Source organism: Pristis pectinata, chromosome 34 (genome assembly GCF_009764475.1).
Source record: "Pristis pectinata isolate sPriPec2 chromosome 34, sPriPec2.1.pri, whole genome shotgun sequence".
NCBI classification, from domain to species: domain Eukaryota; kingdom Metazoa; phylum Chordata; class Chondrichthyes; order Rhinopristiformes; family Pristidae; genus Pristis; species Pristis pectinata.
In genome coordinates this window covers 8696336-8712512 of record NC_067438.1, presented here as the reverse complement: position 1 = coordinate 8712512, position 16177 = coordinate 8696336, and the positions used below count along the sequence as shown (strand labels likewise).

General features: G+C 52.7%; 1 protein-coding gene across 1 annotated transcript in view; it reads left to right on the top strand.

Annotated features, from left to right (window-relative positions):
- LOC127585839 (zinc-binding protein A33-like) overlaps nt 1–16177 on the top strand; it is a 28154-nt gene extending 11977 nt beyond the window's left edge. Inside the window, exons 2-6 of the mRNA XM_052043539.1 lie at nt 6204–6299; nt 8185–8418; nt 12535–12557; nt 14622–14734; nt 15630–16177. Coding sequence (XP_051899499.1) covers nt 6204–6299; nt 8185–8418; nt 12535–12557; nt 14622–14734; nt 15630–16177 — 1014 coding nt within the window. The remainder of the gene's footprint in view (nt 1–6203; nt 6300–8184; nt 8419–12534; nt 12558–14621; nt 14735–15629) is intronic.

Here is a 16177-nt window from a genome sequence, read left to right as displayed (position 1 = left end):
TCCTGCATTCCCTTTGAATTCACCAGGTTCACTGGAAAATTTATTATACTGCTGCATAACATGTGAAAAATATGTGAACATAAAGCATATTAGAATATTAACGTCCAATAGTCTGAAAGACCTACTAGACTGGTATCACAGAGTCCAAAGGTGCTGGTTTATTGGAATCTTACTGTGCCATAAACAATTTTGATCTCTCTATTTAAGGAAAGATTATTTCAATGGAGGCAGTTCAAGGAAGGTTCACTGGGATGATCCCAGGAATGGAGGGATTGTCCCATGAGGAAAGTTAGACAGGTTGGGACTCTACACATTGGAGAGTTGATCTTATTGAAACATAGGAGATTGCCGGGGCCAGACAGAGTAAATGCTGGGTGGATGTTTCCTCTCAGGGGAGAGTCCGGAACCAGAGGTCACAGTCCTGGAATAGGGGGCTCCCAATTAAATCTGAGACCGAGGGACAACTCTCTGGGGGTTCCGGATCGTTGGAACTCTGGCACAGAGACTGCGGGAACCCAGGTATACTTCAGGCCGAGACACAGAGAGGCTTCCAATCAGGAGGGGAATCAAGGGTGGCAGGGAGAGGGCGGGTGAGTGGACGCAGAATGTCGGATCAGCCACGATCCCATTGGATGGCACAGCAGGTGCAAAGGGGCTGAATGGCCTCCTCCTGTTCCTGATGGTGCCAAGGAGTTGGTTTCACTGAACTGGCCAACATAAGTGGGGGCCGTGGGTAGGTTCCAGCTAGTACAGGCAGCTCAGTAAGACGTCCCAGATCCCTAGTCTGTGAGCTGAATGGACTGGGATCTCACCCCTGACCACCCTTCAGACGCAGACACCAACTGCATCTGTGATAACTGGATAGAGGCAGAGAGAGGGGAACATTGTCACACTGCGAGGAGCTTTATTCAGAGAGATGATAAGAATGACCGCTTCCTCTCTGCTGTGAGAGCAGAGGCATGTATCTCTTTTTGGTATCTCAGGACGTCCCAGAGCGAGTTACTTCTCTGTTAAGTGCTCTTGTCACTGAAGCACAGTCACTGTTAGAGGCATTCGGGAGTCATGCAGACACAACAAGCTCCTGCAGGGTCCTGAGGACAAAAGTGGGCCAGCGTCCATCTCATTCACCCCCAACAAACTTTGTTTTATTTCAAAAATAAATCTTATTCATAAAAATTAGTGAGCACGTTTTATGTACAAGGCACCAGTGCCACTCATGTGGCCCCCTGGGATGATACAGAGGCGTGAATCTCTTTTTGGTATCTCAGGACATCCCAGAGCGAGTTACTTCTCTGTTAGGTGCTCTTGTTACTGAGGAGAGGTTGGAGAGTGTTGGAGAAGTTTCTACCCCAGACCCAGCCCCTCAGTGCCCAGTGACAGAAGGATCTTAGACTGTAGGCCTTCCCCACAGAGCCTTTGCCCTGGCTGCACCGAGCTTCAGTGCATCCCTCAGCACGTATTCCCGCAGCCTAGAATGTGCCAGTCAGCAGCATTCCCTTCCGGACATCTCACTGCGCTGGAAAACCAACAAGTTTTGGGCAGACGAAAGGGCATCTTTCACCGAGTTGATGACCTTCCAACAACATTTGACATCTGTCTCAGTGTGTGTTCCTGGGAACAGTCCATAGGTCAGATTCCCGACAAACTAAATACTACCCAAACCCTTGGCAGTTGCTGGTGTGGTTCACTCATGGCTCTGTGTGCAAGGTCCCAAGAGGCAGTTAGACTGAAGGTGTGATTGTACTGGAGATACACCTGGGAGTTGCCTGGGATGGAGCATTTCAGCTCCGATGAGAGACTGGATAGAATGCCTTAGTTTTCGTTTGAGTGACGAGGGCCCTGATTGAGATACGCAAAATGAGGGTGGCAAGGCAGTGTAGCAGTTAGCATAACGTTATCACAGTGCCAGCGACCCGGGTTCAATTCCCGCTGCTGTCTGTAAAGAGTTTGCACGTTCTCCCTGTGTGTCTGCGTGGGTTTCCTATCACATTCCAAAAGACGTACGGGTTAGGAGCTGTGGGCATGCTATGTTGGTATCAGAAGAGTGGAGACACTTGCAGTCTGCCCCCAGCACATTCTCAGTAACGCAAAAAGACGCATTTTACTGTGTGTTTCAATGTACATGTAACTAATAAATAAATGTCTTATCTTGTCTTACCATAAATTATAAGGGGCATAAGTGGATTAAATAGTAGGATACCTTTCTCTGCAGCAGAGGTGTCAAAACTAAAGCACATAGGTTTAAGGTAAGGAGTAGGAGGTTTAGAAGGGGTTGCAGAGGGTGTTTGGAATCTGGAACGCACTGCCTGAGGGGGTGGTGGAGGCAGCGAATCTCAGAACACTGAAGAAGCATCTCTGTGAGTACCTGAATCACCAAAGAGTAGAAGGTTAAGGACCAAATGCTGGTAAATGAGGTTTTTGTAGATGGGTACAATGGTCGGCATGGACACGATGGGCCGAAGGGCCTCTTTCTGTGCTGTTAGACTCTATGGCTGAATGATTCTCAGCCTTCAGCTTCCAGTCTAGGCCACTTAACCACCATTAACCTTAGAAATGGTCTCTAACGGTGACAAACATTTGAAGATTTATTTGCTTTTTTTTTACATTTTGATTTGAGACGAGACAGAGTAGAATTAAAACAGAAAATGATGGAAACACGAGGCGGCATCCGCGGAAAGAGAAACTGAGTTAACATTTCAGGTCAAAGAAAGGTTCTGGCAAAGGGTCTTTGATTTGAAAAGTTAACTCGCTTTCTCTTTCCACAGATGCTGCCTGACCTGATGAGTGTTTCCGGTATTCTCTCTTTTTATCGCAGAATTCCAGCATCTGAAGTTTTTAAAAAAATTGTTCTCTTACTGGATAGGCTGGGTTTGTCTTCTTCGGAGCGGAGGAGCCTGAGGGGGAACGTGACTGAGGGATAGTAAATGATGAGGGCTATGGATAGGATTGGTAGTGAGAAACTTTTCCTCATAGCTGAGGTGTCTAAAGGTAGAGGTCATATATTAAGGATACGGGTGAAAGAGGCAGAGGGGATCTGAGGAAGAGTTTTTTTTTCAGCCAGAGGGCAGTGGAGCACACTGCCTGTGTGAATGTCGGATGCAGAGGATCTCACAATGTTGAAGAATTAATTGAGACGGGCGTTTAAATCACCAGGGCATTGAAGTCTTGGACCAAGTGCTGGGAAATGGGATTAGTCTGGATGGGTACGACGGCCATCAAGGACATGATGGGCCAAAGGGCCTGTTTCTGTGCTTTACCAATGCAAATGGGTGTTAAGTAATGAAGTGATCCAGCCATGGCCAATAAGAGAAGTCAAAGACAGGATTAGAACAAAAGAAAAGGTTTATAATCTTGCAAAAAAAAGAGCAAAAGCCTGAATTTTAGAAGTCAGCAAAAGAGGACCAAGACATTGGAAAGCAGAATATGAGTAGCAAGAAACATCGAAAAAGGCTGCCAATGTTTCTAGGGTGTGTAAAAAGGGGGGAGAAAAAAACAAAGTGTAATTGAGTCCCTTGCAGATGGTGACCGCAGAAAATACAGAGGGAAATAAGGACACGTCAGAGGAATGAAACACATATTTAGCTTCTGTCTTCAGGAAATAAAAATCATCCTGGAAAATGTGGAGAATTACAGGACTTAAAGTGAACAAATTCAGTTCCAGCGGCTGAAAAATAATAAGCACGGGTAACAAAATAACACCTGAGAAATCACTGGGATTGAAAGCCAGTGAATCCCTGGGAACTGATGAGCTGCATCTACAGGGTTTGAAAGTGGTGGTGATGGGGAGAGTAGAAAAAGTCACAGAGAGATACAGCAGGGAAACAGGCCCTTCGGCCCATCGAGTCTGCGCCCGCCACCTACCACCCATTGACACCAATCCTACACTGATCCCGTTTTATTCTCCCCACATTCCCATCAACTCCCTCCTCCCACCCAGAGTCTACCACTCACCCACACACTAGGGGTAATCTACAGAGACCGATTAACCTACCAATCTGCATGGTTTTGGGATGCAGGATGAAACTGGAGCAACCTGGGGGAAACCCACATTGTCAGAGGGAGAAGGTGCAAACTCCGCACACACACACACACACACACACACACACACACACACACACACACACACACACACACACACACACACACACACACACACAAAGACATCGCCAGATGTCAGGATTGAACCGGGGTCTCTGGTGCTGTGCTTCTCTTAGTGGTACCAGTTATCTTTCAAACTTCAACAGATCTAGCCACAGTACTTCTGATCTGATCCGATATCTTTACTGGTCATGTACATCAAAACACACAGTGAAATGCATCTGTTGCGTACAGTGTGCTAGGGGAAGCCCACAAGTGTTGCCACGCTTCCGGTGCCAACATAGCATGCCCGCAACTTCCTAACCTGTATGTCTTTGGAATGTGGGAGGAAACTAGAGCACCCAGAGGAAACCCACGCAGACACGGGGAGAACGTACAAACTCCTTACAGACAGCAGCCGGAATTGAACCCAGGTCGCTGGCGCTGTAATAGCGTTATGCTAACCGCTACACTACACAGAGGGAGAGAGAGAGCCACACATATACCAAGGAGCCTGAGATCAGCGGTGGGGAAAATGATGCAATTTATTATTAAGTATTTGGAAAATAATAATAGGATTAAGCAGGGACAAGGTGGATTTATGAAGGGGAAATTAAGTATGCTGTATCTGTTAGAGTGCTTGAGGTTGAGTCTGGCAGAATAGATAAGGGGAAACCAGTTGATGTGGGATATTTGGAGTTTCCAAAGGTATTACACAGGAGATTCTTTAACAGCCCATCAGGTGGGGCTAAAATAGTGGTGTACATTGAGGATTGGTGCCTGGGCAGAAAACAGATATGGAATGGGAGGTTGTGACCCAAGGGGTTTGGTCCTGGGACAGAGTTGTTCATGATCAGCAGCAACAAATTGGCCAGGAGGACCGAGTGTATGATCTCCAAGTTGGCTGATGATCCGAAGCTGGGTGGCAGTGAGGGCCATGAGGAGGATGCAGAGGGGCTACAGACGGGTTAAGCGAATGGGCCACAGCTTGACATTTGGAAGGTAATGTGGAGATGTGTGAGGACATCCACTTTGGTAAAGGCGGAGAATTGTTTAAATGGCGAGAGGTTGCAAGGTGTGGGGTGTGCAGAGGATGCACGTACATCAATCTCTCAGGGTTAACATGCAGGTACAGTAAGCAATTTTGTTTTTAGATAATTAGATAAATCTGGCTTAATTGCAAGATCTTTTGAACACAAGAGTAAAGATGTCGTACTGCAATGATACAGGGGCTGGTGGGACTGCACCGTGTGTATTGTGCAGAGGGCTTGTGTCCCCATTAAAGGAAGGATACGGGGAGTTCCGCGAAGGTTTACCTTGGTTCCTGGGATGGGGGATGGGGGTGTTCTCCTGCATTTTCTTGCATTCAGAAGGAGAACAGATCTCACTGAAATGTGAGCTCGACAGCCTGATGCAGGGAGGAAGTCTCCCCTGTCTGGGGAATCAAGGGACTCGGGGTCACAGCCTCAGAATAAAGGGTTGGGCATTCAGGACAGATGGGAAGAAGTACCTTCATCCGGAGGGTGGTGACCTTTAGGAATCCTATACCAGGGAGGTGTGGATGGCCAGTCACTGAGCATATTCAAGATAGACGTTCTCTGTAGATTAAGGAAATCAAGGGATATGGGGGTAGGTGCAGGTCAGTGGCATTGAGGTAAGAGATGGGCACTGATCTGATCGAATGGTGGAGCATGTTCGAGGGGCTGAATGGTCCACTCTTCCTATTCTGTTGTACAATATTGAGGGGTAATCTGGTCGAGGAGCCGTTCAATGAGCCCAGGCACAACTTCCCATCACATCCCGGGGGTCATTGGAGATCAATGGATCATTGCTCAAGGCAACAGGGGATGTGAAGCAAAGGCAGGTCCATGGAGCTGGGATCCCGGCCACGCCTGCTCGGATTGGTCCATTAGAGCTGGGATCTCGGCCAGACTTGCTCGGATTGGTCTGTGGAGCTGGAATCCAGGCCAGACCTGCTCTGATTGGTTGGTGGAGCTGTCCCTCGTGTTGAATGACCTTCTCCTGCTCCCTGTGAGATCCTGGGACCCAGCTCCTGGGATGATCCCTGCTTCCAGACGAAATTCTGCAGTGCTCCCTGACTTACCCGGCGATGTGTTTCCCTGAAGGAGAAACTGGAGAACTCGGCGGCGTTCCTGGAGAAGAGATTGGAGGAGTATCGGCTGGCGGAGTCCAGCCAGGGCGCCCGAATCTCCGAGACTCTGGTGAGGACTTCACCCGTCGCGGGAGGGTAACAGGGGAGCGGAGCTCAGGATCTCCCAGTGAACTCACCGGATCCCACCCACCCATCACTTCCCGATCGCCACACTGGATCCCACCCACCTATTGCCCCTGATCCTTACACTGGATCCCACCCACAAATCTACCCCCCCCCCCCCCCCCATGCTCAGTGAACTCGCTGAATCCCACTGATCTCGACACTGGATCCCACCCACAAATCCACCCCCCGTCCCGTACTCAGTGAACTCACTGGATCCCCCCCTCCCGCCCTCCAATCTCATCACTGGATAACACCCACCCCCTGCTCTCTGTCCTACACTGGATCACACCCTCCCATCCCAGGTCCCGCCCACCTGTTGCCCTGTTCTCATGGTCCTGCATTAGATCCCATCCACCCAACCCCTTCCTTTCATCCTACACTGGATCCCGCCCACTCACCCACCCTTCTCACTGCCCTACACTGGAACAGCCCCCCCCCCCCAAATTAATTCCCATTCAGACTGACCCCGGACCAACGTTCCCCGCTCTCCCCTTCCCGCTCTCCCACCGACCCGCCGCTAATGTGAAAGTGTTGTCGGTGCTGACAGTCACCCCCCCGCCGACCCCCCCCTCCTCCCCCACCCCCACTCATCGCCCCCAGCAGCACCGGGAGGGTGACAGCCGCGGGGAGCCCACTGTGCCTCCTCCAGTGGCCGAACATCCCCTGGGGTTAACGACTATCCCATGGAGAGGGGGAAGCACATGTGGGGACTGGGCTCGGATCCCTGTGGGGTTTATCACGTTGGTAATGGACCCGGGAGCCTTGGGGCAGGGAGGGAAGTGGGTGGGGTGGGTGGGTGGGAGGAGGGGTCAGCAGGCTACTGGGAGCCCCGAGGGACGATTGCGGTCGACTCCGCTCCAGCGGGGACTGGCAGCTGGAAACCACTTGCGGAACGTTGGGCAAACAGAGAAGCTTTCATTTCTGTAGCACCTGACCCATTCTCGGCCCTGCGGCATGGCGCAGTCCTTCCGCCGCACGGTCCTGCGGGGAGGTGCGGCAGACTGATGTTCCTTTTTGTGCACAGCACGATCCCACTCCGAGCAGGTCGCCCGCCGCCGTGGTGTCGATCGAGGGATAAGTATCGGCCCTGACCTCGGCCAGCGGGCGGTGCACGGGTCCACAGGGGAGACGCGACCGGGGTTAATATCTCGTCCGAGAGACGTGCAGAGCGGAGTGTCAGCGGGGGCGGGGCCAGTCCCGGGACTGGGACCCCTGTCCCCAGCCGGGGTTTTGAGGGTCGGTTCTGGGACTGGGACCCCTGTCCCCAGCCAGGGTTTGAGGGTCAGTTCTGGGACTGGGACCCCTGTCCCCAGCCGGGGGTTGAGGGTCGGTTCTGGGACTGGGACTCCTGTCCCCAGCCGGGGGTTGAGGGTCGGTTCTGGGACTGGGACTCCTGTCCCCAGCCGGGGGTTGAGGGTCGGTTCTGGGACTGGGACTCCTGTCCCCAGCCGGGGGTTGAGGGTCGGTTCTGGGACTGGGACTCCTGTCCCCAGCCGGGGGTTGAGGGTCGGTTCTGGGACTGGGACTCCTGTCCCCAGCCCTCCGATTCAGAGCAAGCGTGGTCCCTGCTGCCACCTGGTGGTGGAAGCGAGATTTGACGGCGTGCACTCAGACACACGATGGGTCTCCCTGTGTGTGTGTGTGTGTGTGTGTGTGTGTGTGTGTGTGTGTGTGTGTGTGTGTGTGTGTGTGTGTGTGAGAGAGAGAGAGAGAGAGAGAGAGAGAGAGAGAGAGAGAGAGAGGACAGGAGGGTTGGTGTTGTGGAGGGCAGTCATTCAGTCCTTCACCCAGTAGGATCTGGCATCCGTTAACCCTTCTTCCTTGCCCAGGAGTTGGCAGATAACCTCCAGGAGAACATCGAGACACAATTTGCCAAGATGCACCAGCTCCTGTCGGAGCAGGAGATGAAGCTGAGGGACCGGTTGACCGAGGAGTCCCAGGGCCTTGTGCAGGCGCTGGAGGGAAACCTCAAGCTGGTCTCCAAGAGGACCGCCTCCGTCCAGAAGCTCATCGCAGAGATACGCTCACTGACCGACACTGAGGACCGAGACAGGCTCCTGACGGTGAGAACCAAACTGTCCGGGAAGGTCCTGAGTGAATCGCCGGCATGGGTCGGGATGGGGGGAGATCGAATGAGGGTCATCAAGGTCTTCAACAGAGTCATTCAGCATGGAAACAGGCCCTTTGGCCCATCGTCCGTGCTGGCCACCAAGCGTCCGTTCACATCAATCCCATGTTATTCTCTCCACATCTCCATCAGATTCTGCCCCTCACCTACACACTGGGACAAACAGCGGCCACTTCACCTACCCACCCTGAGAGGGGGAACATTTAAGGGAGATGTGCGGGGCAGGGTTTTTTACACGGGGAGCAGTGGGTGCCTGGAACAGGCTGCCTGGGTGCGGTGGAAGCAGATACGACAGTGGTGTTTAAGACACCTGAATATGCAGGGAATGGATCACATGCAGGCAGAAAAGGTTTAATTTGTCATGGTATTGGGCACAGATATGGTGGGCTGAAGGGCCTGTTCCTGTGCTGTTCCGTGTTGTAAACCCATGCGGTCACAGGGAGAACAGGCGAACTCCACACGGACAGCGCCCAAGGTCAGGATTGAACGGTGAGGCAGTGACTCCACCCGATGTATCACTGTGGGATTCGGATACTTGCCGGAGGTAGGGCTGGGGAATGGGGCTGATGCTCTTTCTAGGGAGCCAGCAGAGACTTGGCTCCTAGTGGATCTGGTTTGATTATATGGTAGTGTTCCCCTGAATCTGCTGCCTTTGACTTTCCGTAGGAGGAGTTTGGGGGATCAGCTGGCATTGGAGTGACACTCACAGAGCTCAGAGACCATAGGAAACAGAGACAGGAGTGGGTCCTCTAGAACCTCATCTCTGCACAGCCATTCAATGTCCACCACTGACCTCCCTCAGTCTGTTTTCCTGCACTAACCCTGTGTACCTTAATATCTGAAAATCTATCAGTCTGTTTCTTGGACATACTCAGCGTCCTGAAGGAGGGTCCTGACCCGAAACGTTGACCGCCTGCTTTTCTCCACGGATGCTGCCTGGCCTGCTGAGTTCCTCCAGCATCATCGTGTTTTTCATCCAGATTCCAGCATCTGCAGTCCTTTTGTTTCTCAGTGACGGAGCCTCTTGGGGAGAAATTTCCAAATAATCACCACCCTCTAAGTTAAGACGTTTCTTCTTGACTCCATCCTGACCCCCTATTTTGAGACTGTGATCCCTGGTTCTAAACACCCCAACCAGGGGAACATTTTTTCCCTGCATCTTCCCAGTCAAGCCCTGCAAGAACTTTGTAGGTTTCAATGTGATCAGCGCTAATTCTTCATGGCCCTAGTCTGCTTAATCTCTCTTCAAAGGACAGTCCCCTATCCCAGGAACAAATCAGGTGAACTTTAGCCACCCTTTCACTAACCACAAATGTATCCTTCCTCAGATATGGAGGTCAGACATACGGGGTAATTACCATGTGGTCTCACTAGTGCCCTGTGTAATTTCAGAATCAGAGTCAGGTTTATTATCACTGACTTATATGTCATGAAATTTGTTGTTTTGTGGCAGCAGTACAGTGCAAAGACATAAAATTACTAAATAAAAAGACATAAAAAGTTACAAAATAATAAATGGTGAAAAACAAAGGAATAACGAGGTAGTGTTCATGGACCATTCAGAAATCTGATGGCGGAGGGGAAGAAGCTGTTCCTAAATCGTTGAGTGTGAGTCTTCAGGCTCCTGGACCTCCTCCCTGATGGTAGTAACGAGAAGAGGGCATGTCCCGGATTGTGAGGGTCCTTAATGATGGATGCCACCTTCTCGAGGCACCACCTCTTAAAGATGTCCTCGATGGTGGGGAGGGTTGTGCCCATGATGGAGTTGGCTGAGTCTGCAACCCTCTGCAGCCTCTTGTGATCCTGTGCATTGGAGCCTCCATCCCAGACGGTGATGCAACCAGTCAGAATGCTCTCCACCGTATGTCTGTAGAAATTTGCAAGATTCTTTGGTGACATACCAAATCTCCTCAAACTCCTAATGAAGTAGAGCCACTGACGTGCCTTCTTCATGATTGCATCAATATGTTGGGCCCAGGATAGATCCTCTGAGATGTTGACACCCAGGAACTTGAAGCTGCTCACCCTTTCCACCGCTGACCCGTCAGTGAGGACTGGTGTGTGTTCTCCCGATTTCCCCTTCCTGAAGTCCACAATCAGTTCCTTGGTCTTGCTGACGTTGAGTGCGAGGTTGTTGTTGCGACACCACTCAACCAGCCGATCTATCTCACTCCTGCACATATCCTTCTCGCCATCGGAGACTCTGCCAACAACGATGGTGTCATCAGCAAATATATAGATGGTGTTTGAGCTATGTATAGCCACGCAATCATGAGTATAGAAAGAGTAGAACAGTGGGCTAAGCACACATCCTTGATTCTCAGTGAGGAGGAGATATTATTACCGATCCACACTGACTGTGGTCTCCCGATAAGGAAGTCAAGGATCCAGTTGCAGAAGGAGGTACAGAGGCCCAGGTTTTGAAGCTCGTTGATGAGTACAGAGGGATGATGGTGTTGAACGCTGAGATGTAATTGATAAACAGCAGCCTGATGTATGTTTTGCTGTTGTCTAGGTGCTCCAAAGCCAAGTGGACAGCCAGTGAGATTGCTTCCGCTGTAGACCTGTTGTGGTGATAGGCAAACTGCAGCAGGTCCAGGTCCTTGCTCAGGCAGGAGTTAATTCTAGCCATGACCAACCTCTCAAAGCACTTCATCACAGTAGATGCGAGTATACCAGTCATTGAGGCAGCTCACCCTGCTCTTCTTGGGCTCCGGTATGATTGCTGCCCTCTTGAAGCAGGTGGGAACCTCAGACCGCAGCAGTGAGAGGTTGAAGATGTCCTTGAACACTCCAGCCAGTTGGTTGGCACAAATTTTCAGAACCCGGCCAGGTACACCATCCGGACCTGACACCTTTTGAGGGTTCACCCTCTTGAAGGATGCTATAAAGGCCAAGGAAGGAAGGTGGCTAAAGAGTTAAAAGTTTCTTCCACATCCCAAAAATGTGCTGATAGGTTAATCAGCTGCTGTAAATTCCCCCTGGTGTAGCTAAGTGGCAAAAGATTCAAAGTTGATGTTCACCTGAGAGACAATAAGTTGCAGGGTGACAGGGAGAGGGAGAGTGGGGGGGGGGGGGGGGTGATGGGATTTTCTTCAAAAATATACTTTATTTCTGAAGTATACAGTAAATACAATCTGGATATATCTTTATCTGCATTCGTTGTAGCAGGCAGTTCAAAACATTCCTTTATAATAGGTCAAAGACACTAACGTTTCATACTAAAACATTGCGTTGTTCTGCTGGGAGGTGACGTGGACTCAATGAGACTAACGACCCCTTTCTGTGTGATAATAACTATGTAAACTCCGATAATCTGGCATCCTTGAAACAGGCAGATTTTCCAGACTATTGGATGTTACTCCGATTGATACCCAAACACATTTTTAATTCACTGTTTTTACATGTAATTTACTACCTTTTCTGGTGAACCCGGTGAGTTTAAAGGGAGCAGAACATTTCCAAGCATTCCAGACCCCGGCATTCCGGCTCCCAATCCTGACTCTGGCTGCACACCCTGCTTGCAGTCTGGAGGCCCGGCTCATATTCCGGACTAATGGGTGAGCCAAATGCTGGACTATCAGGATATCCAGACAATTGGATGCTGGATTATCGGAGTTTTACTGTAAGAGGTCCCTTGTACGGTCATTATAGTTGTGTGAGGTTATTGTAGCCCAGTTCAGTGCTGCTGGAGATGGGGCGGTATGTTGACCACTGACCAGGTGTGGGTTTGCAGGTCAGTGGGTTGGTGGCTGGCAGAATCCCACAGCAGACGCCTGACCCACACTGGGGGTCAGCACGAGGTCACTGTGCAACCACCAAGCGCAAGAGCCAGAAGACGGGAAACATCTCTGGGACCTGCGAGCGGAGGAGGGGAGGGAAAGTCGCCACGACTGAGGTTTGAGGGAGGTTCCTGAGCGAGGTTCGGTGCTGTAGGGCTGGTGTGTCTGCAGGGGTGGGTGGGGGAGGCGGGTGGGGGGGGGGGACTCACACCTGCTGGTTAAAGGTAACCACTTGGAGCATTAATTGTGCTTGGTTTTGATTTATTCAGGAAATCAAGAACATCCTCCAAAGGTGAGTGTCCTTCACCCCAAAAATATTTTCATAAAATATTGTGGCGCAGCTTGGCTCAACCTGTGAGGCTGTGCCGGGGAGTGTGGCAGGTGTGTGTGTGTGTGTGTGTGTGTGTGTGTGTGTGTGTGTGTGTGTGTGTGAATATATGATAGTGTTTGAGAGCATGTGAGCATGCAGGTGCAGGGAGTACATGTGCCGATGTCGGTGTGCCAAAGTTTGAGAACATTATTTCATTGAGTGATTGTGTGAGTGCATTTGTAAGTCTGAGCATGCAGTCTTCATACACTTGTACACATATTAACACAATATACACAGGAACATGTACAGACACAAACTAATATGACATAGGCAGGCACATATATTGGCAGAATTACACACATGTACATACATGCCATTCACTCACACACGCAGTCTTGCCCATGCACAGTCTCATTTTCTCACCCTCTCATCCGCACACACAATTCTGCACCTACACTCTCTTGCATACTCAAGCTTTATTTAAGCCACTCCCATACACTTGCTCACTGACACATGCACTCTCCCACACATACACACACACAATGCACTCCCCTATGCACAGACACACACATGCTCACCCACACTTACACACTCATATGCTCTGCCACACAGACACACTTACATGTACTCTCCCACATGTATACACTCACTCACACACATGCCCTCTGACACAAACACACTCTCCCACATGCACACACTCACTAACACATGTGCTCACCCACAGGTACACACTCACTCATGCGCTCTCCCACATGTATACATGTGCTCTCCCACACATACAGTATACATGTGCTCTCCCACACATACACACTCACACATGTGCACTCCCACATGTACACACTCTCTCACACGCATGCTCACCCACACATACACACTCACTTGCACACTCTCCCACACGTACACTCACACACACTCCCACACGTACACATCCACACACACACACTCCCACACGTACACACTCACACACACTCTCCCACACACACACACTCCCACATGTACACACTCACACACTCCCACACGTACACTCACACACACTCCCACACGTACACACTCACACACACTCCCACACGTACACTCACACACACTCCCACACGTACACACTCACACACACTCTCCCACACGTACACTCACACACACTCCCACACTTACACACTCACACACACTCTCCCACACGTACACACTCACACACTCTCCCACACGTACACACTCACACACTCCCACACGTACACACTCACACACACTCTCCCACACGTACACTCACACACACTCCCACACGTACACACTTACTCACACACACACTCCCACACGTACACACTTACTCACACACACACTCCCACACGTACACTCACACACACTCCCACACGTACACACTCACACACACTCTCCCACACGTACACTCACACACACTCTCCCACACGTACACACTCTCCCACACGTACACACTCACACACACACACTCCCACACGTACACACTCACACACACTCCCACACGTACACTCCCACACGTACACACTCACACACACTCTCCCACACGTACACTTACACACACTCCCACACGTACACACACTCTCCCACACGTACACACACACAGTCTCCCACACACACACTCCCACACGTACACACACACTCCCACATGTACACACTCACTCACACACACACTCCCACACATTCCCACACGTACACATTCACACACACACTCCCACACCTACACACCCACACACATACTCTCCCACACATACACACTCACACACACTCCCACACGTACACACTCACACACGTTCTCCCACACGTACACACTCACACACTCTCCCACACGTACACACTCACACACACACTCACCACACATTCACATGCTCTGCCACATGTAACACGCTCACATATGCACACACCTGCTCTCACTTCACACACACACACGTGCACACACGCTCAAACCCAGAACCTTGGAACGACCGCACCCACGGGACGCGAACACCAGCGCGTGCACGATCACACCGCGCGCCCCCGACCGGCCCAGAGCGTGTCTGACGGCTGCGACTGCCGTTTCAGGAGCGACCTGCACCAGGAGCCGGTGCTCCAGCTGCCCGGGATGAGCGTGGGTGAGTTCCGCGGGCCGCTGCAGTACGCGGCGTGGAAGCAGATGTTGAGCATCGTCAGCCCAGGTGAGGTCCCGGCACCGACGCCCCCTCCCCTCCCCTCCGACTCCGCGGGACTGCCGTCCCGACACATCCTCCCTTCACCCCGAGATTCAGCCCCATACCTACACCCCCCTCCCCACCCTCCCCCGGACCCCCACATCCCCACAGGGATCACCCACCCCGAGTCCCTCCCCACACACACACTCCGGGACCTACTCCCTCACCCGACCCTCCCCGGGACCCCCACACCCTCACCGGCAACCCGCCCTTCCCCCCGGGACCCTCTTACCCGATACTCCCGCCCCCACTCACCCCTGCGCCCGCCCGCACCCTCCCCCCACTCCTCCTACCTCCCTCCGCCTAACACCCACTGCTCCCTCCCCCTCCCTCCTCCTGCCACCTACCCTTCCCCTGCCCCTCCATCCCCCCTGCCACGCCCCTCCCCATGCCCCCCTCCCTCTCCCCTCCCTCCCCACCCCTCCCTCCCCTACTCCCTCCCCACCCCTCTCCTCCCTCCTACCCCCTCCCCTCCCTTTCCTCTCCCCTCCCTCTCTCCCCCCTCACTCCCCTCCCTCCCCTCACCCTATCCTACCCTCTCCTCCATCCCCTCGCCATCCCCTTCCTCCTCCCTTCCCTCCCCATTCACTCCTCCTCGTCCCTCCCTCCCACCGCTCCTCACCCAGAGCCCCTAACCTCCCCACATCCCTCCCCGACCACCGCCCCCGCCCCCACCCCCACCCCCACCACAGGAACGGCAAGCAGAACACACTTCAGGGAGCCCGCCCGTCACTCCTCTGAAGCCCCTCGCGGTTCACGCCCAAGGTGTCCCGGGACAGCGGGCTCCCTGCCACCACTCCTGCCTCTCCCTGTTCCCCGCCGGCGGCTCCCTGCCACCTCTCTCTCTCTCTCTCTGTCCCAGCTCCGGCCCCGCTCACGTTGGACCCGGAGACGGCGAGCCCCTGCCTGATGCTCTCCAAGGACCACACCATGGTGAAGAGGCGCACCAAGCTCCGGCAAGTGCCGGAGAGCGGCAGGAGGTTCGCCTTCTGTGCGGCCGCGCTGACCACCGAGGGCTTCGCCTCCGGGACGCACTACTGGGAGGTGGACGTGGAGACTTCGGCCGGCTGGATCGTCGGCGCCGCCAGGGAGACGGCGGAACGCAGCGAGGAGGTGCCGCTGACGCCCGCCAACGGCTACTGGACCGTCCGGCTGTGGAACGACAAGGTGCATTGGTGCCGCGACAGGCTGGCATCGGCTCACTCCTGCGCCGACGCCAAGCCCCAGCGGGTGGGGGTCTACCTGGACTACGAGGCGGGTCAGCTCTCCTTCTACGACGCCGGCGACATGTCGCACCTCTGCACCTTCTTCGACCACTTCGCCGAGAAGATCTACCCCTTCGTTTTCCCTCTGTCCGGCCTGGAACCGGCCGAGACTGAGGTCCTCAGGCTCTTCCATCTGCGGCTGTGA